General features: G+C 34.3%; 2 protein-coding genes across 3 annotated transcripts; both read right to left on the reverse strand.

The window, feature by feature from the left end:
* Positions 1-3,553: 3,553 nt before the first annotated feature.
* LOC115971847 (probable rhamnogalacturonate lyase B) lies at positions 3,554-9,938 on the reverse strand. 2 transcript variants are annotated; one of them, XM_031091924.1, is made up of 15 exons: positions 9,756-9,938; positions 9,424-9,545; positions 9,160-9,219; positions 8,691-8,810; positions 8,480-8,599; positions 7,452-7,593; positions 6,620-6,790; positions 5,874-6,029; positions 5,662-5,768; positions 5,391-5,481; positions 5,064-5,205; positions 4,805-4,961; positions 4,421-4,531; positions 4,031-4,157; positions 3,554-3,903 (listed from the first exon to the last, which is right to left on the reverse strand). In XM_031091924.1, the coding sequence occupies exons 1-15, from the start codon at positions 9,795-9,797 to the stop codon at positions 3,655-3,657; spliced, it is 1,917 nt and encodes a 638-aa protein (XP_030947784.1). In that variant the 5' UTR covers positions 9,798-9,938; the 3' UTR covers positions 3,554-3,654. The 2 variants fall into 2 exon arrangements, with proteins under 2 accessions (XP_030947784.1, XP_030947783.1); XM_031091923.1 differs by having other exon boundaries at positions 4,421-4,537.
* Positions 9,939-11,391: 1,453 nt separating this feature from the next.
* On the reverse strand, positions 11,392-19,753 carry LOC115971320 (probable rhamnogalacturonate lyase B). Its single transcript, XM_031091176.1, has 16 exons — positions 19,475-19,753; positions 18,964-19,164; positions 18,719-18,840; positions 18,261-18,311; positions 17,844-17,963; positions 17,601-17,720; positions 16,911-17,052; positions 16,440-16,610; positions 15,277-15,432; positions 15,069-15,175; positions 14,535-14,625; positions 12,791-12,932; positions 12,557-12,713; positions 12,197-12,313; positions 11,973-12,099; positions 11,392-11,834 (listed from the first exon to the last, which is right to left on the reverse strand). Exons 2-16 carry the CDS (start codon positions 19,090-19,092, stop codon positions 11,577-11,579), a joined length of 2,010 nt encoding a protein of 669 aa, XP_030947036.1. The 5' UTR covers positions 19,093-19,164; positions 19,475-19,753; the 3' UTR covers positions 11,392-11,576.
* Positions 19,754-22,923: the final 3,170 nt, after the last annotated feature.

Genomic DNA, 22,923 nt, shown 5'->3' on the forward strand with positions numbered 1-22,923 from the left:
TTGAAAGGCTAGGCCTTAGTCACCAGGTGGTGGGTTTTTCGTGGTGTTCATGCGTGGTTAAGTTTTCTTCACCCCTACAATCTTTCTCCTAGAGGTGGGCTGGGAGGCTCTGGTTTTTGGCCATTTTTCCCAGCCCCTTCTCTAGGTTACTTATCTTTCCTTTTATATCCCCCTGCGTTCATTGTCCTTCGTCCACGTATAGGGTCAACTTTTCCAAGACTGATACTTGTCCCATCAGCCCATACCCAAAGTCGTTGGGGGTGGTTGTAAAAGCCAAAGACTACGGCTCTATCAGGTTCAGAGTATTAAATGGCAGTAAGGGCAGCGTTCCCTGGATATTTTAGATATTTCTTCCTAGTTTTAGTCCTATACCGTTTTTACCCCTCTTTCTGGTGGGACTTTGGGTCTGCCGAGGACTGAACTGTCTCCGGCTGAATCCCAGGGCTATCCTGCCGAGCTTGGGCCATAGCCTTCCTCGGCTTGGGCCTCTGGCCTCCTCACGGGTAAATGGGCCCGGCCCATAAATTATTTGGGCCCCACAATATATATATAAAGGCTGCACAAAAGTTTTATTAAACTTTAAATACTAAGAAAATAAAATTATTTATTGATGAATATAAATAAATAGTAAAAATTAGATAATTTATTAAAAAATTTACTTAGGTGGAAGGTTAAATAAATAGTACATATTTCTCTTTAATAAAAAAAAAAAAAAAAAAGTGACACATGGCACTAATTAAAACATGAGATAAAAGTCTAACTTAAAGAATTATCAAAATATGTGCCACATGGCAAAACCTTACTTATCAAATTCAAATATTGAACAAGCTCGCTGTTGAACTATTGGATTGGACTGTATCGGACTGCTGAATAGAACCTAAACCATTGACCAAACCATTGACTACACTAAGTTGACTATACCACTTTGACTTTGACCGTAGACTAGGTTTGACATTTTCTAACTAGGCCTATTTTGCTATGTTATCCACTTAGATTTCAATTTTAAAGTCGATCACATTTAAGGCTCCTAAGTCACTTAAACTGACTCATCTCTTATTATGGGTTCATCATATACTCAAAATTTGCCAATTCACTCACACATAATGCAACATGACATGATTATTTGCCCCTAGGCGCATTAGAATTGTCAATCCCAAAAAAAAAAAAAAAAAAGCATTAGTATTGGTGGAGGCAAAAAGTTTAAATCTTAAATTTAGCAACTAAATATAATAAAAATGTGTTGCATCAATGGAGCAAAAGCCATATTTTTTTTGCGTTGGTAGTGATTGTTGTTGTTAATTGTGGTAAATATATTATTTTATTGTGTTGTTTATATTATTTTATTGTATTGAATGCTAAAATAAAACTATTAATGTTGGGTGTTTTGTAAAATGATGTGATAAAATAGCTTTTGTAGTGCCAACTTGCTAAAATTTTGGCACCACCAATGTTGATGCTCTAAGCCATTAATGTAGCCATTTTTTGGCCATAACAGCCTCTCGTCAGTCACTGATGCAACCATTTCTCGAGTTTTTACAACCATCTTCTAGCATTTTTCTATCATTGTCATCCCAATCTACATAATTTCCTTGGCCAAACCACACAATTCTCTTGTGTTGCTTTTCTTTTTTTCTTTTTTGAGAAATCCTTCTCTCTTTTTATAGCTTTCTCTCTCCCTACATAATCTCTACAACATTTTCTTGTTAATTTCAACAAAATGCACCTTATCCTAACTACTTAACCATATTCTAATATCAAGCAACTTAGAGCTTTCACAATGGGTTCCTTGAAATAAAGTTTTCTCTAAAATGGTCATTACTGTTTGGACATATGTGATTCACTTGTTAGGAACATATGTCACTATTTTATGTAATTGGCTAATCCTTTGACAAAATGCACTTTACTTGTAATTAGGTAGATCTAGGATGCGTTTAATACTTCAAAAAACTGTGTTTCAAGATTAAGTGTTAAAGTTATGCAAGTCTGTCCAAGAAACAAGCTGAAGAAGTGTTATTCATTAAAACCCGATAACTAGCTATCTATCGAGCTTAAAGAGCTGTTCAGCCCCGTGGCTCGATAGATAGGGTATCTGTCAAGGTTTATGAAAAACAGAATTTCAGTTCTGTTTTAACTCTAATCCGTGATTATGTGTTTGGGCCTTCTTTTCTCACAACCCTAGACATATAAAAGGATTATTTTAAGGGCGATCAAAGGTGACACAAGATGCACAAGTGTTAAGCAAAGTTTGTTCAAGCAAATTGTGACCGAAGACAGAATTTGCTCTAGTTCATCATTCTTGTGAAGAAGTTGTATTATTTGTGCGCCGTAGGGTTTTGTGATCAAACATCTTCTTGATCTTCATTGTTGGGATGAACTGAAGAACTTTGTAGCCAACAACCTTCTCTAGTTGGTGATTAAAGTTGCGTACTGGGATCCGCGCAATTGGTTAGTCACGTACTGGGAGCTGTGCATTGAAAGGAGAAATTGTCACTACAGAACAAGTCCAATTGGGTATTGGGGTAAGGGTTCAACTATAGGTTGGTATAAGGTACTGGGATTCCTTTACTTGTAACCGCTTATTGTGATAATAGTGGGATTTCGGGAGTGATGACCTTAAAATCACCCGATGGGGTTTTTGCCATGTAGGTTTTTCCCATTCGTAAACAAATCACCGTGTCAATTTATTTTCCACTGCATACTTAGTTTAATTGGTGATTTATTTGTGTTACCACGTGTTTGCATGTTAATTAATTTAATTAATTCACTTGGCTAAATTAATTAGTTAATTTATCACAAGGGGCCAATTCGTTTTTGGCCTCTCAATTACCATAACCAAAATTCAAAAAAAAAAAATGGCATCTAAAAAGGTCATAGCTTTTTCTTTTCTTTTTTTTTTTAAATTCACCATTCTAAAGAAACCATTTAAAAAAAAAAATAGAGATTATCCTTTAAAAACAAAAGAGCATTGTAGCTCTTCTATATCATTGAAAGCATTTTTTTATTCACCTCTTTCTCAAATGATTTGATGAATTTCTATGGGAGCTAAGTGAACCGTGACTTCAAAAGTGTGAAACATATTTACACAAAGTCAAAAAGTAAAAAACAAAAAACCCGCCGTTTCACAAAGTTGGATATAAGTTAACTCTTTTTTTATGAGTTCCAAAATCTCTATCCATATCTTGATATCTATAATTTTCCATTGGATTCAAGTTCAATTTTATTAAGTCTACACATCAGAGGCCCTAAATTCAACAATGTTCCTTAATTCTCTATTTTTTTTTTTTTTTTTGTATAATTACAAATTACAATCAGTTTATTTATTTATTGTACACTAATAAATTGCCAAAAGACTTGGTTGCATATCTTATCATTAGTATACAAAATTATTATTATCAGTAGTTCCCTTCTATCTTATCTTGATTGAATTTTTCTTCCCACTTGTTTTACTTGATGTTTTCAAAAGGAGACACAAAAACAAGGTTAATTTGAAGCTTTGTTCAAGTGTAGTTTCACAACAACCTCAGCATACTTAAAGGTGACTGAATTTCTTCATCAACAAATTCAACATTACAAACCAAAAACATTCCCCATCAATCTAATAGAAATATAGATAAACATTAATTAATTTTGTATACTCTCTAAGGAACTCAATTTTTATTTCCCGGAAGTAGAAGATGGGGGACCTTCTAAACGGATATAATCATACATAATCCCTTGGAAAGGGCTGGCACCTCTTGGTTGTGTCAAAAAAATAGTATTATCCCCTTCAACAAGCCGACCACCTGGTACGTCCACATTGTAAAGCCAATAGAGCCCGTGGATTCCATGTCTAGCAATTGAATTGTCCTTCCCTATTAGTCCACTTGAAAACAGAGGATTTGCTTTTGGATCGTTAACCCGAACCTTCAATTACAATTCATTTAGAATTAATGGTGTCAATATGCATTCGAAATCGATGCTATTAACAAGTAATGATCTTTCTCTCCATGTCATTAGCATTAAGCTAATAATCAGAAATGAAGTTTTATACCTGCAATTCAGAAAGAGTGGCAGATGCCAGTGCTACTCGCAACTTATAAGTAGCATTATGATCCACATTGTCAAGATTAAATTTGATTTGCCATGTAGTTCCTTGATACGTATTATTGTCTTTTTTCCTGTGATGCAAGAAAGCTAGCTTGTTAATTGAACTAGTTGATAGCTACACTCTAATAATCCGAATTTTAGCATTAAAGATGATAATTGTACATAGAAATTCACATACATTTGAAGTTTTTTTTTTTTTTTGGGGGGGGGGGGGGGGGGGCTAAAAAATTACTTTAAAATGATTTAATATGAACTCAAACAGTATTGTAGCTAAAGAGAAGATTTGAAGAAAAGTTTGATCAAGCCAAAAAAATAAAAATAAAAAGAATTGCACCTGGTACACTGAGCATAGAACCAATCTTTAGTGTAATCACTCACGCCAACTGTGTAAACTAAGTCTTTATCAGGATAGAGTTCTGCATATCTTTCCCACAAGCCATACTGTCTAAACCTGCCAATTAAAATGTGTAATCATAATCTGACTGAAATCATGTAATTATGTAATTAACCACAATAACTTATATATCTAGGTTATATAACAATAAAAAAAAAATATATATATATATATATATATTGGAAATAAGATCGAATCATTTCAAAGGGTTGGTTATTCATTCATGGAGAGTTAAGTAGTACTAAATTGTTAACTGGGACTGAATATGTATTAAATTTTTTAAATAATTCATAGGGGAAATAGTGAAAAAGAAAGTTGTTCAACCTGTCAGGATGATTGACATAGAGTTTGTTGATATACTTTGGATTAGGATCAGGAACATAAAATTCAGCTGCAGAACGATCAGGGATGCCAATTTCCCATAGAGTGGGGCCATCTCTTGGAGGCTCATAAACAAGATCACCCATGTCAATATCACAATCTGCATTACATGTCACTCAAACTATCAAAGTTCACATTTTAACAGTATAACTTAATAGGAGATTAGGAGAAAGAGGAACAATAAAATTTGATAAAAAAGTACCTGCAGTTATGTTAATGACAACATCATATCTGTAATCCCCGATAAAACCTGGGACCCAAGCATAGAGATTATAGTCCCCAATACATATCTCGTTAATTGAAAAATAGCCATCCTCATCTGCTTTGCTCCAGAATTGGTAGTCCTAATAATTGGGAATTGACAAGGTAGCTTAAATTGTGAACACCATATGACTAATGATCAAATCAATTACATTGGTAATGGGTGGTTTTTAAACATGCAAGGTAGCTTAAATTGTGAACAAAAAAGAAAGGACAAAAATTATAAAGCCCCAAAATAGATGTAGAACATAAAAATTTAATCTGTCACCTTGCATTCTCTTTGCCATGATCCAATGTCACCTTGAGGAGCCAAGCCAACATAAGCGCCATTAGCGGATATATAGTCATTGCTAAGATACCTAGAAATTGCATAGTTACAAAAACAGCAATTACATTAAATAACCAACAAAAGGTAATGATTATTATTTAAAATTAAAAGGACTTTCTGCTCGAGTTTCAGTCAAGAAAAGAAAAGAAATAAGTGTGCTTATTCTTGAAAAATTTTAGATCAAACTTAGGTGTATAGTATGTATGCCCACCTGTCTTGGACTAGAAATCTACCACTAACGTTACCACGTTGGTCTGACTTGGGGAAATCCTCAGAAGCAGGAAAGCTATAGGGCCAGCTTTGGACTTCAATCATCATCTAAAAGATTGAAGAAAAGTTTGAGTTAATGCTTTGTTTATAGGCTAATTAATTGTGACTATTTATTTTACAACAAAAAGAAAATGCAACATTTTGGTGGTAAACCTGTGTTTTAGCATCCTCCCATAGCTGAAGTGGGTCGTCTCCAACATATACAGAATTAACGTACATAAAAACTGGGCCGAAAACTTTCTTCCATTGCTCACCGGCTTCAAATTTTGGCACTAGATCCTCTCCGGAATAATGTGCACTAAGAAACATCTGATAAGATTGTTTTAATTATAAGTTACACATAGTTAGCAATCATAGTAGACATATAGACTGTCTTTTGGGCTAGGCTAAATCATAGTCATAGGCATCAATGGAAATACATTGTGGTGATTTTTTTTTTTTTTTTTTTTTTGGTTTTTGAAAATGTTTAAACTATTATCAATTTTATACAAAACTTTTCCTCAAAAAAAAAAAAAAAAAAAAAAAAAAAAAAAAAAAAGACAACTCTTACAAACAAATTTGACAATAAATGTGGTTAATATCATATAAATAATTCTTTTTTTTCCTTAGATACTGCCACATCAATTTGTAAGTTATGCTTAATAAAATTTTTTGTATTCTTAAAATCACTCCACATTGCAAAATGAAAACTTTTCTCAATACTATTGTACTGCATGCAAAAGAAAACAAGAAGCCTACAACACAACTTTTTTCATAAATATTTTCATAATTGATGAGAATGAGATAACAAGTTATTAATAATAAATGATAAAGTGGTATTAATGATAGACATATGTGAATACCAATAACTTGTCTCCTTGACAAGTGATGAAAAAGGTTAACAAAAAAAAATTACTTACAGCGAGGGTCGTGGGGCCCACATGTGAGGTTAGGTTTTGCTTGAGAGGACCACCTGATCGAAATTCATTGCTAGGTGTGATTTGCCAGAATCCCACACCTGTGTTAATGGAGATCCACCCATGTACTTGATTATTTTCGTTGTTACATGAATACTGGTACTTGTCATCCACCTATACAACCACCACGCAATCAGAATTACATATTTTTAATAGAGATTTAGCTTGCATCCAATGTAGAGATGGCAAAAATTGTCCATCCTACCTTCACTACCTGTGAGGGTTTTTCCTACCCTGAAGTGGTGATGAACCCTGAATGTGTATACTTTATTTCATTTACATATTCTATTATCATTCCCTAAAAAACTTACTTTTTTCTCTCTCTTAGATCACTCACGACTGCCCCTCCCATTTCTGTTTCATCTCTATCTCATTAGAGATGGTAAAATACCTCCAATTTACCAACCTACCCTGTGCTAGTGTTTCTTACCTCAAAGAGTGGATGAGGCACCCCTAATCTAACCCCACCCAATCCTGTTGTCATCCTTCCAATACCCCAATATACTGAATACAACACAGAAACACGAACATGACACATGTCCAAAAGAGATCATGTGTGAATTTCGTATTTAGTCTAGTGCACTAGAGCACTAGACCAAAGCTTCACCCTATCTGATAGTGGCTCTTGTAAAACTAGACCATAATATATGCACGTATTCATGTGCATCAATCACATGGGTAATGCTAGTCTTTTATGTACTTTACCAATTCAATTTATGTGTCAAATATGATTAATGAGATTATTATTGTAGATGAAACAAGTGCAAGGCAATACCTCTCCTTTTAACTCTGGCTCCACAGGGTTGACTAGAAGGACTGCCTCTGGATAGGCTAGGGCTTGACCTCTTGAAGGTAATCGATCATCCGGAAGGGGCATGTATCTTTGCCTATTGTCTGCTATCGCCATATAATGGAACCTACATTTTTTTTAAACATCTTTTGTATAGTACTTTGTTGGGTTATAGTTGGGGAAGGAAAGAGAAAAGAAAATTGCAAGGGAAGAAGAAGGAAAATGAAAGAGAAAATAAAATTATTTGTCTCATTTGTGTTTAGATATAGGAATAAAAAGAAAAAAGAAAAAAAAAAAAATCTATCTTTCCTACTAAAAGGAAAAATATAGGTTTTAACCTTTTTATCCCTACAAGTAGGTCCTAAGTATCCCTTACAAGTGTGTTAGATTTTAAATTTGTGGTGAAAGTTAAAGGTATATTTGTAAATTTATTACACATTATTTTCAAAGAGTACAGTTTGTTACACACGTGCATAGACACACATTTGCTATTTCAAGTTTTGAAATCGTGTGTTCAACCCACATATTTAGTTATAAAACACGTGTGTATATATAAACATATGTGTAATAAGTTTTAGCCATTTTCAAATCAATTAATTCAGCATTTTTCCTTTCCAATTTCCTTCCTCTTCCGTCCATTTGGGCAGTAGAGATTTGTGGATTCGAATTTCGAGCAGAAAATCCTTCTCTCCAATTCCTCACCCCTTCCTTTCCATAGTTGGAATCAAAAAGTGGGAATTAGTCTTTCCACTTTCAGTTTCATCCCTATGCTTTCCTTTTTTTACTTTTTCTTCACCACCCCCCCACCCCCCACCCTTTTTTTTTCCACCATTCCAAACAGAGTGTAGGTGCTAAATATATTTTTAATATTTGAAGTACTTCCAGAATCTCACTAATTTGGCATTATTCTTGATCAGACTCAAACCCAGGAAAGCTCCAATGTGATAATAAAAAATGGACAATTAATTTCATGATAGAAGAAAATGGAAGATATAATAAAAGGAATTGTGTACTTGTCTTTTCTGAGCTTGAAAGCAATCCTAGTTTCGTCGAGGCTGAAAGCAGGCCAATCCTTGAGGTGCTCGTAAATGGCATAAGAGTAGAAGCCCGACGAACCTCGAAGCATTATAAACCTACTTGATACATTATAGTACAGCCAGTATCAATGTTGTTTTCAATATCCTTATTATTGAAATAAATAGTTATTAAGGCTTGAACATGGACCTTTTGTCGATATTTAATGGGACAAGCTTGCTCCCCAGAGAGGGATCCCACGTTCTTGTGAATGAGAGCTCAACTTGTTCCTCAGTTTGAACTATAACCTTGAAACTTGTTCCTTTGATTCTGCATGGTAATATGCATTAGTTAGTACGTATTTAAGCAGATATTCATAGTTATTAAAGGTGGTCCAATGGGGATAAATTTGAGGTTTATTTTAGCCATCACACTTGTCAAATAGACGAGGCAATAAATATAATTGTGTCACGTCATCAACATAATGAAAGGCGGGTGGTGTAATAAAATTTGTAGTATTCCACTGTGGAACAAATTAATCATGTTCCCCCTAACCTCGCTTAAAAGAAAAAGACTTTAACAGCTCTTTTATCTCATGTACATATATATCATTAGAACCTTTAAAATGAAATTATAGATAGAGGACAGGACTAAGATATCAAGAATTATAAGAACTTACACATCAAATGTACCAGTTGTTCCTGTACTTCCTGGTGAGCTCCAAACAAGGTCCCAATACCTAAACATTCCATTTGGAAAAATAGGGTCAGTTCTATAAATACGCCAAATGTAAGCAATTGAATGCTTAATTTAATTTCATAGTTCATATGGTTCTCAGAAAGAAAGAAAGAAAAAAAAAATTATAGTTCAAATGAATCAAATAAAAGAAAAACATCTTCCCAAGTCAACAATTTGCAAGCTGATCTTATATATAGTTCTGTACCCTCTATTTGATTCATCGTTAAGGACTTCAAGCAAGTTGTCAATGCCATTATATTGAACTCCAGTAACAATTCCGTCAGGATTCGATAATGTGACTTGGAGTATGCCATTGTCCATTACCACCTGCACATGAAGTTTGAAACAAGGCTCTGTTACGAGATAGTTTCTTCAAGTTTCAAATAACCATGAAGCTAAGTTCAGACCAATCCCGTAGCTCAAGAAGAGTATAACAATAATATATAAATAAAAGCTATATCTTATCTATCACAATTTGTGGCCTCGATGAAACACTTAGCGCACAGAAATATTAATTAAAAGGTACACATGATTTACATGACGATCTCCAATATGTAATTGCACCCCCAGAAGTGGCATGGTGATCCTCTCACTAGTCTTCCTTGGAACTTCTTGAGGACAATGAAAATATGTCAAATGGTATCAACAAAGAATATTTTACTCAAAACCCATAATGATTTTGTGATGAAAGTTCTGTCTACTTCTTACCAAGATCTCTGCAGAGAAATGTCAAGAAATTTGAAGGTTTATATGGAAGATTATGTTTGGGCCTTTGGCCCAGTTTTTCTTTGAACTAGAGATAAAGCAATATAGATTCTTTCTCCACTTTTGTCATGTCTTAATCTCTTTCCTTAGTCGCCACCACTGTCTGGTGCATTAAATAATATAGCGTACAAGAGTCGCTATGTGAATTAAGCAGCCAGTATTCTACAATATCATCATTAAAATATAATGGAATGTATAACATGGATAAGATTTCTGTTAATAAATTTATTTGATGGAGGTGATCAACAAGGACCTACGGCATGCCAATGAGATGAAACCCCTCCAAGCATTGTTTGCCACGCCATGCAGTCGTTATAATCTTCTGCGGAAGAGGCATTAAATTTGAAAGCAACTGAAGGTCTTGGACAGATTGCAATTTCAGTTCAGAACTCAGATAGGTAACTTAGATTGCCATCTAAGTTTTAAGAATTGCTTCATAATTTTTGGTTACTGCTTTTTTGGAAATAAGTATGCAATTTTGCTGACATGTCATTGTTTATATATCTTGTTTCAAGTTTTTTTTTTCCTTGGATAAATTATATCCGGTTTCAACTTTCAAGTTACACCTAGTATATAATTTTATATTAAATTAATATTTTATCAATTGTACTACATTATGTATTCTCTAGATATTTATCATGCTTGAGCAATTTTATATCAATCTAATGTCATTTATTATCCAATTCAGAAAGTTATACATTAAATTTAATTTAAAACAGTAAAAAAAAAAAAAAATTTTAAAAACTAACATTTTAAACAGTTTCTAGAACAATTATTTTTAATCTTCAATTGTCTTGATATTTGACAAGCGACAAAGTGATACTAAGGATTTACTACATAAATCTTACTAATTAATCTATCATTAATTACTAACAAGTAATTCCAACATTCAATTATTATATTATTGAAGTCTACCGATCACATTTATTGTTACATTAATTTGTAATTTTTATGTATTAAAATTTGTAGTAACTTTAATATTTTTGTTATTCGTATAATAGAGAATCTATAAGCTGCAGTGCTGCATCCTCACCTTTCATTAAACTATGATGGAGAATATCAAATACCACCAGCACAACACCACAACAAACCCGCTATTTCCCTTCTCGGACCTACTTGCAACTCAGACAAAGGGCTATCAAAGGCTAGGTCTACTTGGTTGTCCTTTGTGAACCAACTTTGGACTCGGACTAATATTGCCTGAGGCTAGGTTACTTGGTTTCTACGACGAATTCAACTTATCCCATTACTTGTAAAAGTCTCCACTCTCCACACACACAGAGTTGAGCCTAAAACCTCCGCTTAAGAAAGTGGGACAGACACTACCGGGCTAAGAAAATTGCTGGTGATGCTTGTTTCAAATAAAAATTCTGCATGCTTCCAAAGTTTATACCGATGACCCTTAGGATTACAGGGAAAGACGACAGACTGCTCATTAAAGAGGAAATGCATCAACTTACATATCAGTCTTTGTCAAGTTCTTTATTTAGATACAAATTGATAAGAGTGGAAGATATGCTTTATATATACATAGGGGTATAAATTAACACTCCAAGATGTGATAAATACTACTGCAACTCCACTAAAAGGAACTCAGAGTTCATCTTTGACATTAAAAGAAGGGGGGCCTTCTAAACGAATGTAATCATACATAAGACCCTGGAAAGGGCTGGTGCTTCTTGGTTGCGTCAAAAAGATGGTATTTTCTCCTTCAACAAGCTGAGCACCTGGTACATTCACGTTGTATAGCCAGTAGAGCCCATGAATCCCATGTCTAGCAATTGAGTTGTCCCTCCCTATTAATCCACTTGTAAATAGAGGGCGCTTTGCATTTGGATCGTTAATCCGTACCTTGAAAATAAAATAAAATAAAACTTCATTAGGTCCAGTTTGCTGTGTAAATGGAATCTCTCACTGCATGATCAGTAATTAGTCAATCTGGAAATTGTCTTTGGCCAGGAAAAAGGAAGCTATCTGGATATATCATACCTGTAATTCAGCCAGAGTTGCAGATGCCAGTGCAACCCTCAGTTTGTAGGTACTTCTGCGATCCACACCATTAAGTATGAACTTTATTTGCCAGGTTGTTCCCTGATGTGTGTTATCATCTTTCTTCCTGCAATGCAAGAAAAATGGAATGCAATGTATAGTTCCTAACATGGAACAACCATGAATTAAAAAAAGAAGAAAAAAACCAATGCTAAAAACCATACCTGGGAACCTGAGCAAAGAACCAATCTTTACTATAATCACTAACACCGACTGTATAGACTAAGTCTGTATCAGGATATAATTCAGCATACCTACCCCATAACCCATACTGCCTGAACCTGGCAAAAGGACATCATCATGGCACTTATAAGAATAAGTACACAGCCACTTTGAAAACTAAGCTTATTTGTATGAAGATTAGCTTATCTTCTTTAGAACCTTCTTCAGTAAAATATTATTTGAGAGAATTTCATCATACAATTTGTAAAGAGAGTAACTAAGGGATTTTTTTTTCACATGACTTTTATGACAGAAAACAGTAATCTCCTTCAGGGAAAACAAATGCAATTAAGTGAGCTAACCTGTCAGGATGATTGACAAACAGTTTGTTAATGTACTCTGGATTGGGATCAGGAACATAGAATTCTGCAGCAGAACGATCAGGGATACCTATTTCCCACAATGTAGGTCCATCTCTTGGAGGTTCATACACAAGATCGCCCATTTCAACATGAGAACCTGCAATACAAGTTGTTGAAGCCATATATAATTTATGGTACATTTGAAGAATCTAAAATATTCATAGAAGCAAATACCTGAGGATATGGTAATGGAAACATCATATCGGTAATCTCCTATAAAACCAGGGACCCACGCATAGAGGTTATAGTCACCAGTACGGATATTGTTGATGGAAAAATAGCCTCCCTCATCTGCTCTCGTCCAAAACTGATAGTCCTAATAAAAGGAGAAGATAAGGTACTCTGTAAGGACATCTCTTATTGTGTCTTCATTGAAACATGACTTTGTTGAAACATATATTTAGAAATGTGATTTCTGACCCGTTTAGTTATATCATACAAATTTCAGTCAATAATATTACTTAAAGATGTATCCTGAGCGCATGCTAACAAGCAGTAGTAGACCTCTTGGAAATGTTGTTAATAATTCAACTTTGCAATTGTTATATTCAAGCATTCAAGAGATCATGCATCTTGATTGTCTTCAATTCATCTCAAGGAACTCTTGATGTAACAAATTTGAAACAAAGCTCTAAATCAGTATTAAAGTAAACTAAGTAATAGTATCCTTTTAGGTCTACATCATTTGTGCTTAACCTTATACATAATACATGTGTATTAGAATTAATTAATTTTAACCCTAAATACTCTTCAATTTAGTCTGCCTAAACTACCAAAATTTTGTGCTCTATAAATTACATAATTTATTTGAATCTTAATTTAAATCTTAATCTTTTCAGGCCAAAAACATTTTAAAAACAGCCTTAAATTAAAATTCCCAATTTTCCCCTCTGCACCTTGCCATAGTCATTGGTTTTCCAATTAAACTCAAAGAAGTAAAACAGTATTTAAATTTTTAACGTGGTAACATAAATGAACTAAAATGTATACAATAGTACCAATACAATGTCAAGGCTTCCCTGTTCATTCTTTTAAAAAATAGAAAATTATATAGATGGTCATGATGATAACAAAGTCAAGGTTACAAGGCTACCTATTTCATAAACAATAAGGAGACATATATTCTAAAAAATGAATAAGGAAAAAAAGGAAGGACAACTTTTGTGCCATTGGGAAAAAATAGAGTCAGCTTGAGTCTCACCATTATAACCATAATGATTGGCCATACTATTGCTATACATAATGGAAAGGAACTTTTTAAGAGGTTAGATAATTGGGACGGCAACTATTTTCCTTGGAAGAGTATTTGGAAAGCAAAAGTACCTTCTAAGGTGGCATTTTTTTGCTTGGTCTGCAGCCTTGGGAAAGATTCTTACAATTGATAATTTACAAAAATGGAGGGTGTTAATTGTGAACTGGCACTGTATGTGCAAGAAAGATGGACGGTCAATCAATCATTTATTATTACACTGCCAAATGGCTAGTGAATTATGGTCGTTTGTACTGTGCTTTTTTGGAGTGGAGTGGAGTGGGTTATACCTAGAAGGGTGTTAGATATGCTGGCTTGTAGGAAGAGGTGATGTAGTAGGCTTGGTGTTGGGGCTGCTTGAAATGCTACCCCTCTTTGTGTTATGTGGACTTATGGAAGGAGAGAATGCAAGGTCCTTTGAAGACTCAGAACAATCTGCAGCAGATTTGAAGCTCTTGTTTTTATGTACCTTATTTGGTTGGATGATGGCTATGACTGACTAGTCATCCAGCTGTTTGTCTGTTGGATTTTGTGGATAGTTGTAATTTTCATGTTCACTGATGCACGAACAGTATATACCCCATATACTGTGTGTTGTTATTTTTACTTTTGAATAAAACTTACTTATTTATCAACCAAAAAAAAAAAAAAAAGGGTTAGAAAAATCACCTTGCATTCTCTTTGCCATGATCCAACGTCTCCTGGTGCAGCCAAGCCAACATAAGCACCATTTGCTGGCATATAATCTTTGCTAGTATACCTAGACATTTAAACAGCAAAAAAACTTCAATGAAACTCATCTATGCTCACAAAAAGACCAAAAAAAAAAAAAAATTCAATACACTACATGGACTTGCAGAATTTCATCGTCCACATGTGCCAATTAATGATAATAGTACATCCACTAAAGTCAAAAGATTGTCAAGACCTGGCAATTTTACACTTAATCCTTTGAAATGCTACAAATCTAGAGCAGAGTAACCAGATAATACTTTATTTCCTAATCTTTCAAAATGCTACAATACAAAACAAAATAACCGGATAACCTTTTATTATAAAAAAATTGAAATACAAGTATGTGATCAGTAAGAACACTTGTAGATAACCATGACAATAACAATAGAATAATGCTATGACCACTGATACAAATAAAAACCTGAATAAATTTTCTAAAAGTGCACTAAGCTTATCTCACACACATACCTATCTAGGACAAGTAGTCTACCACCAACATTGCCACGTTGATCTGACTTTTGGAAATCCTCAGATGCTGGAAAACTATAAGGCCACTTCTGGACTTCATTCATCATCTGAATATTAATTTTTATCAGTTATTCTCCATCAAAAGATCAGAATCCAATTGTACTAATTGTTTACAACAAGAAAAGGATGCAGATTTTCTAAGTTAGACCTGTATTTTAGCATCCTCCCATAGCCAAAGCGGATCATCTCCATCAGATGCAGAATTAAGATAAATAAATATTGGGCCAAAGACCTTCTTCCATGGCTCACCACCTCTGAATTTTGGATCCAGGTCTTGTCCCGCATAATGAGAACTAAGAAACATCTGATGATACCATTTTAATAGTATAATCTAACTAGAATTGTCAAGAAAACCAATGATACAAATTTATGTTTACAGTCAGGGGTAATCACATAATAAACTCCATGTTTGAACTTAGTTTCAAATTAAACCATGAAGGAAGAATTGCATTAAGGTCAAACGTATAGTTTCCAAATCTAGGGATGTGAATCACTTGTTATGAGATTGAAGCTTTTGTTCATAGGAATTGTATTAGGGTTGCACCCCTTGTTGCACCTTTTTCTACTGGTAAGCTATACACGCACCTATAGGGTCTTGGACCCCAAAACTCACCAACTACCTTCCTCTTACAAGGGCAGTGCCTTTGAGTTAGAGCTCATTGGCTCCTTATTGCATATTTTTAATGAAATTTATTACCTATTATGAATTGCAAGTAGTATTTTGGTACCCAAAAAAGAATACAAAATGGCTTACTTATGTATAAAGACAGTAATTAATAAACACAGTTTAATGAAGATTTAATCATCTTGCAGGTTTTTTTGGCGGGTGTGGCACTAAATTCTAGTGAAAGATAGATAGATAGATATATGTGTGTGTGTGGCTAAATGCTGTTACACACACACAATTTTACACATCCGTATACACACACGCACAAAAGATGCACTGAGTCATTAGAAATTGTGAAACAATGTGTATAACACACACTGCTCTCTCTCTCTCTCTCTCTCTCTCTCTCTCTCTCTCTCTCTCTCTCTCTCTCTCTATATATATATATATATATATTAGTGCAAAAATAAGTCTCAAGTGCAACTAATGCGTGCTTCTGTTGATTTTAATAAACAAATACTCATTGAGGTTTTATATTGCAATGGTGTTCAAACTATGGGGTGGTTATTGATACCAATTGAAACTTCATGGTTTAATTTGACAACCAAAATCAAATTCTAAAGTTTATATGTAATAATATTAAGATTTTATAATAAGCAAGCCACCCTTATTGCAAAATGTTCACAATGACTATCCATCATTACCGCAAGGGTGGTGGGGCCCACATGGGAGGTTAGACTTTGTTTGAGAGGTCCACCAGATCGAAACTCATCACTAGGTGTGATTTGCCAGAATCCAACAGGTGGGCTATTAGATATCCACCCATGTACTTTAATATCTTTATTCTCAGAGGAGTATTGGTACTTGTCATCCACCTGCACATCAAGAAAACATATCAAAAAATAAAAAAATGCAGGTATATGCACCTATTTATATCTGAAGAGAAGCATCTCTAATTCCTCTCCAGCAAGCTCTATCCTGAAACTTTGTTTTACAAGCCACAAGGCACTCCAAACATTGCCAAGTCAACTTGAGAAAGTGTAGGGACAAAATGAATGCTATCTTCCAATAAACAAAATAAAAGTTTATTTACAGCTATGGATAACCTACCCTTAAAATTTTTAAATGATAAATAATCATTTAAATAGACTAAAAGACAAGTATGGAAGAAGTACCTCTCCCTTGTGCTCTGGATTAGTTGGGTTGACAAGTAGAACAGCTTCAGCGTAGGCAAGGATTTGGCATCTTCCTTGACCTCGGTCATCAGGAAGAGGCATGCATCTTTTCCTATTGTCTGCTACGGCCATGTAGCGAAACCTAAATACCCCATTGTTAAATCGTTATTTATTTATTTAACTAATGAAGAAAATTTGACTATTGGGAAAAGACTGGCAACAGTACATCTCATTAGTTAACTTGTAATTTCCATATTTTATATTTTGCAGAACTTCTATTTACATCCTCACCAGTTTTCTACTGATCCCAATTTTCTTCAATTGAATGTTTCTTGACTTTTCTTAGAAATATATAAATATTACCAAGCTAGAGCGCAAAGGATGACAAACGCATAATTTCCAGAATAGAACATGACCACTTGTCATTGGGATGTTCACAATATAGTTCAGTCAATTAACAGAATAAAAAAATTAAAGATAAAGAACAACCAACTTCTTCTTAAATCATTATAGTTTTAACAAAAATGCTTATAAAATTTCTTCTTAGATGCCAAGGCCTAAGCTCTTCAAATTTTCAGATGATATCAGTCTTTGAAACAATTTAAACAGTATATATAATGGCCAACCTACTTATCAAAAATATATACAGGAAATCTTATATGATATATATAATGAATAAAATATGTATACTTGTCTTTTCTGAGTTTGAAAGTGATCCTCGTTTCACCAATGTCAAAATCGGGCCAATCCTTCAAGTGTTCATAAATAGCATAAGAGTAGAAGCCTGAAGAACCACGAAGCAATATAAACCTGAAAAAGAATCACCAAAAGCAATCATGTAATGAACATCCTCCTAGAAATAAACATTTTATATATATGTGTATATATATATTGATAAGTAGAAATAAACACTATATGTGATTTGAGAATGACCTTTTGTCTATATTCATGGGAACAGACTTTCCCTCAAGGGATGGATCCCACATTCTTGTAAATGAGAGCTCGACCTGGTCCTCATTTTCCACTACAACCCTAAAACTTGTTCCATAAATCCTGCATAATAACCAGTTCATGATTTGCATATTGGCCTAAGCATAATAACCAAACTTCTAGATAACAAAAACTTTGGGATGGAAGAGAAAGGAAGGAGGGAGGGGGATTGGGGGGTTTGAGATTCACTGCAGGATTGACACTGATTAAGTAATCATACTCCTAAATCAGTTTGGACACAGTTTGATTACTAGTTACAAGATTTCTTAAGTGAGAGATATTTGTTTCAATGAGATTATTTTAAGAGTTACATAGTGATTGTTGAGAGATAAAGAGAGAGAGAAGTTGAGATGGGCATACACATCAAATATTCCCTTGCTCCCTGGTGCACTCCAGACAAGGTCCCAATACCTACGTATTCAATTGAAAAACAGAGTCAATTTCAAATCCTAAGTCAGAAAACGCCTTCAATTGTCCACTTTAATTAGTTTAAAGAAGCAAAACACTAGAGAACAAAATTTTAAGTTAGCTGTCTGAACAGGTTTTCTATATAAAGCCTATTAAATAAATAACTAAACATTGTTAGTTTGAGAGATACCAATCTAACTCAGTTTTTCTTCTTCTTTTTTTATAATTCGATTGTTACGACAATAGGGGAGGGGGGATTTGAACCCAGGTTCTCCTCATAAAGAAGAACAAGTAATGCCAGCGAGTTACAAGGCTATTAATCCAACGTTGTATTGCAACACAAAACCATTTCGAAACAAAATAATGGAAAGAGAAACTGAAGCAACAAAAGCAATTGTATAACAGTATACCCTCTATTAGTTTCCTTATTAAGAACTTCAAGCAAATTGTCAATACGATTATATCGTATCCCAGTAACTATTCCACCTGGATTTGATAGTGTCACTTGGACTATGCCATTATCCATCGTTACCTGCATAGAGCACCAAGTTAAACCGAAACATTCAAACACAATCTAAACTCACTTTTTAACAGACTCTAGCCAATCGAACCCAAGAAAATACACAAGAAAAAAGGGAATAGAACACGGGCTTACATAACGATCTTGAATATGCAACCTCACTCCTACATTCGACATGTTGGAACCTTTGTCACCACCTTCTGGAACTTTTTTAGGAGAAAACAAAGATTTCAATGCAGTTCTTGGATGTTTGATGATGTCCATAGATAGACAACGGTTTTATAACAAAAGCTAAAAGTCCTTAGTCCTTACACGTGCAAGTGCAAGAGTTGCTTGCTAGAGAAGCCAAAGCACACATCATGAAATAATGAAAAATGTCAGAAATGAATAATGATAAGCTTCTTCTGAATAAATTCGATAATGAACTTGAAAATAACATGTTGTCTACAATAAGGTTAATGATCAATTTAATTAAAGAATGCAAAGTTAATTATGCAATTAGTTTTAGGCCCACAAAATTTTTCACAATCTATTTCAGAATTGTCAGGTGGCATGTTATAAAACTATAAAAAATAAGTTGGAATTAAAAATAATATATTATATTATATTTATTAGAAGAGAAAGTGATATTGAATTTTAGACTAACCTGGAAATTGGTTGCTTTCACCGACCGGAGAGATATGGATAGATAGAAAGGCGTGATAATCGTTGAGGCCGTTGGGTGCGATTGCTGAGGCAGAGTGAAATGAATGGATAAGCACATTTTCCAGCGGCGCTTTAAAGCGCTAGCGATCGTTGGTGGTTGGTTGGTTGGTTGGGTGCGAAGTTGGAGAAAGAGATTCTTTTTTTTTGATGAGTGGAGAAAGATAATTCTGATTGACTATTTGGATCGTGGTATACAGTTACAGTTAAAGACCGACTAACTAGGATCTTGTGCCATGTAGATACAAATAGTATCTGGATCGTGTTATACGATTTGTTTTTCTTTTCGAGTTTTTGCACGTTGCTTTTTTTTTTTTTCTTTTTCCTATTTTTTGCTAAAATACAAAAGTCACCGTCTATGTTTTTTAACTTTGTTTCATTTACCACTGCACCATTGATATGATGGTCACTCAACAAGTATAAATACTTGTGAAATATAAGGGGTAAGGGCCGAAATTCAAGTCTCCGAAAAAGAGTTTTACACACTTACACACTTAGATTAGGCTAAAATAGAATTTCTATTTAAAAAAAAAAAAAAAAAACTTGTTTCATTTATTCCAATCCTCAATTTTCAAGTTTATTCAGTTAAGTCTCTCCATCAACATTTATTAAATGTAGTAGTTAATAATTCAAATTTTGAATTTTTTACTTTAATAATTGAAAATTCTAATTAATGATTGAAAATATATTCTATAATTTTTTCTCTAAAAAATTTTTAACTAAAGTTAACAAAGAGGTATTAATTGAATAAAATTAGAACTTAGAGAACTGAAATGAACGAAAACAAAATTAAAAAACTGAAATGAATTTCAGTGAAACTGAGTTCATTTCGGAACAACTTATTTAACTAAAATTGAAAAAAAAAATTTGTTGAAAGTACTGTAAAAAAATAAATAAATAAATAAATAAACTAAGTAGTACAATGGGACCCATAAATAGTTCCAAAAAGTGTAATGGGACCCATGAAAAATAGCAAAAATAAGCTAAAAACTCCAATAAGCTAATTTTTTTCATCACTTCCCAAGCACCCTCTTAGAAAATGAGTTTTGCATTTTACCTCTTCTTTTTTTTAAGTATTAAGTGATATTAACACTTCAACCAAAAACAATATATCATCATTAATCACTAATATAATTTTTTTTAGAAACTAATCGCTAATTTAATATTATAATCTATACACAAATAAGACGGAAAATTATTAGATCGGCCCAATGGACTCCTTATCTCATAGCAATAATCATTTCATGTATCTGATATCTGGTAATCTCACTCACATGTAAGATACATTTATTGAATGCTTAAGATGCGTTTTCCTCTTGCAAGGTGTTAGGAGCTTTAGTTGGTGATGATGGTGGCATAAGGAATAATGGTGCTTAGGCAGAATTTTTTTTAATTATATGGCTTTATGTCTCCTTAACACATCAATATTTCCTCATGCCATATTTGAGATGCTCTTAAGTGCTCTTTAAGGGGGACATGCCCAATCCCCCAACTCAAGTTAGATCATTAAGTAGTGGATGGGGGCAACATGTGGAGGCACCTAGCTCCACATGATGCCTCAAGACCATGGCATGGGAGGGCCATGGTGGGCAGAGATGGTTTCATGATGGGCAACAACAGGTGCTGTCAACCTTTGTGTGGTGGTGCACGACATAGGCGGCTGGTTGCATGGTTTGTGTTCGGGCTAGGTGGCTTGTGTGCAAGGCAGGGCTAGGCTGCCATGATGATGTGCAATCAGATGCTATGTGCAAGGTATGGGCTGGTGGGTGCTAGCCTAGTGCATAGACTGATGGGCAGTTACAATGTGTGTACTGCATGTGGGCAGGTTATGTGAGCTATAAGTGGCTTGATGGGGGATATCTTAGGCATGGGCCAAGCCTCCCCAAATGTGGATGTTGTGTGGGCTGTTGAGTGATGGGCAAAAGCCTCATGATTTGCTGAGACATGGGCTGTGACATGTGCTGATGTGCAATGGCAATTACAAGTAATTACTAAGCAGTTCCTAATGTTTCTAATGATGCTAGGCTGCAATGTAGGGGCTAAAAATGTGAGGAATGAGCCAAGACAATAGCAGTTGATGATATCTTAAGTCAGACCCAAGTGGAAAATTGTCCAAGGTGCAGGCAGCTACTTGGCAATAACTGTCATTGACAGTTATTTCTGTGTATTTGAAATTTATGCTATTGGAGTGTCAACAGCAAATTGTGTAATTGGCTTTGAGAGAATTTTGTGTATTTCTCCAAGCTTTGTAAGGGTTTCCTTTGTAATTGAGAGTGAGTAATAAAGGTTGGGGTTTTCCTTGTAAACATAGTGTGTGCTTATGTTCCTAATAATTTGCTCTAAGTGTTCTTGCAGTGTGTGTGGTGTTGGCTGAGACTAAGTCAGGGACTTAGGGCAATCATAGGCAGAAAATTTAAGCGAAAAATTAACCTTATGACACAAGAATAGGCCTCTAAACAAGACAATTGAAAGATGAATTACTCGAAGAACAAGTGAAGTACAGACCATCAACCAACAGAAACAGTTGGTGTAATTGCAAAGTGACCTACACCCACTAGTAATATAAGGCTTCGAGCACAAGGTATTGTGTATGGGCATTATATGTAATATGACATACTCCGTACTTAAAGGGGACTCTGATCAACACACCACTGTAAATAAAACTGGGTAGATACAGTTAAAGCTAATCCTAATGATGCCCGATATGGTGGCGAATTGAGAAGAAGATTATTGCAAAGAAGGTACAATGTATACTGGGAAAAACTATGAAACACTAGAAGATTTGTATACAGCGAAAATTGGATGCAAGTTAATGAAGGAAACAAAATAAATAAATAAAGAGCAACAACCGCGACCATTTTGATAGTATCATGTATCTAATCTCATTTTTAGTTGGGGGGAAAAACAATAAGAAGAAGAAGAAGAAGAAGAGAGTGACAAATAGACTAGTTCATAATCCTAATGCGGACTAACAATCAAACAAATCAGTTGGTTCTAGATGATTCTCAGTATTTCCATTAGGCAAGATTTTAAAACTACTACAGAAGACTTACAAGCTCACGTGGTGATGAACGTAATTGATTTCACTTCAACTGCATAATAAAAAAATATTTAAACTACTTGTGATTAGTGACACATCAGTTTATAAAACTTTTATAATTATAAACTTTTTATAATAAAATTTGTTGTATCCCTACCCTTACCAGTCTAGTTGATAAAACTTTTACAATTATAAACTTCTTATAATAAAACTTGGTTGTATCCCTACCCTTACCAGTCTAAGCATACAACTCCTGACATGGTTTGCATTGGTACGTAAAAAAGTGGTATCATCAATGGACTCGTGTCAAAGTTATGTTGCTCTAATTACAACTCGCCACCTTACCAAATTGT

The sequence above is a fragment of the Quercus lobata genome, chromosome 12 (genome assembly GCF_001633185.2).
Source record: "Quercus lobata isolate SW786 chromosome 12, ValleyOak3.0 Primary Assembly, whole genome shotgun sequence".
Lineage (NCBI taxonomy): Eukaryota > Viridiplantae > Streptophyta > Magnoliopsida > Fagales > Fagaceae > Quercus > Quercus lobata.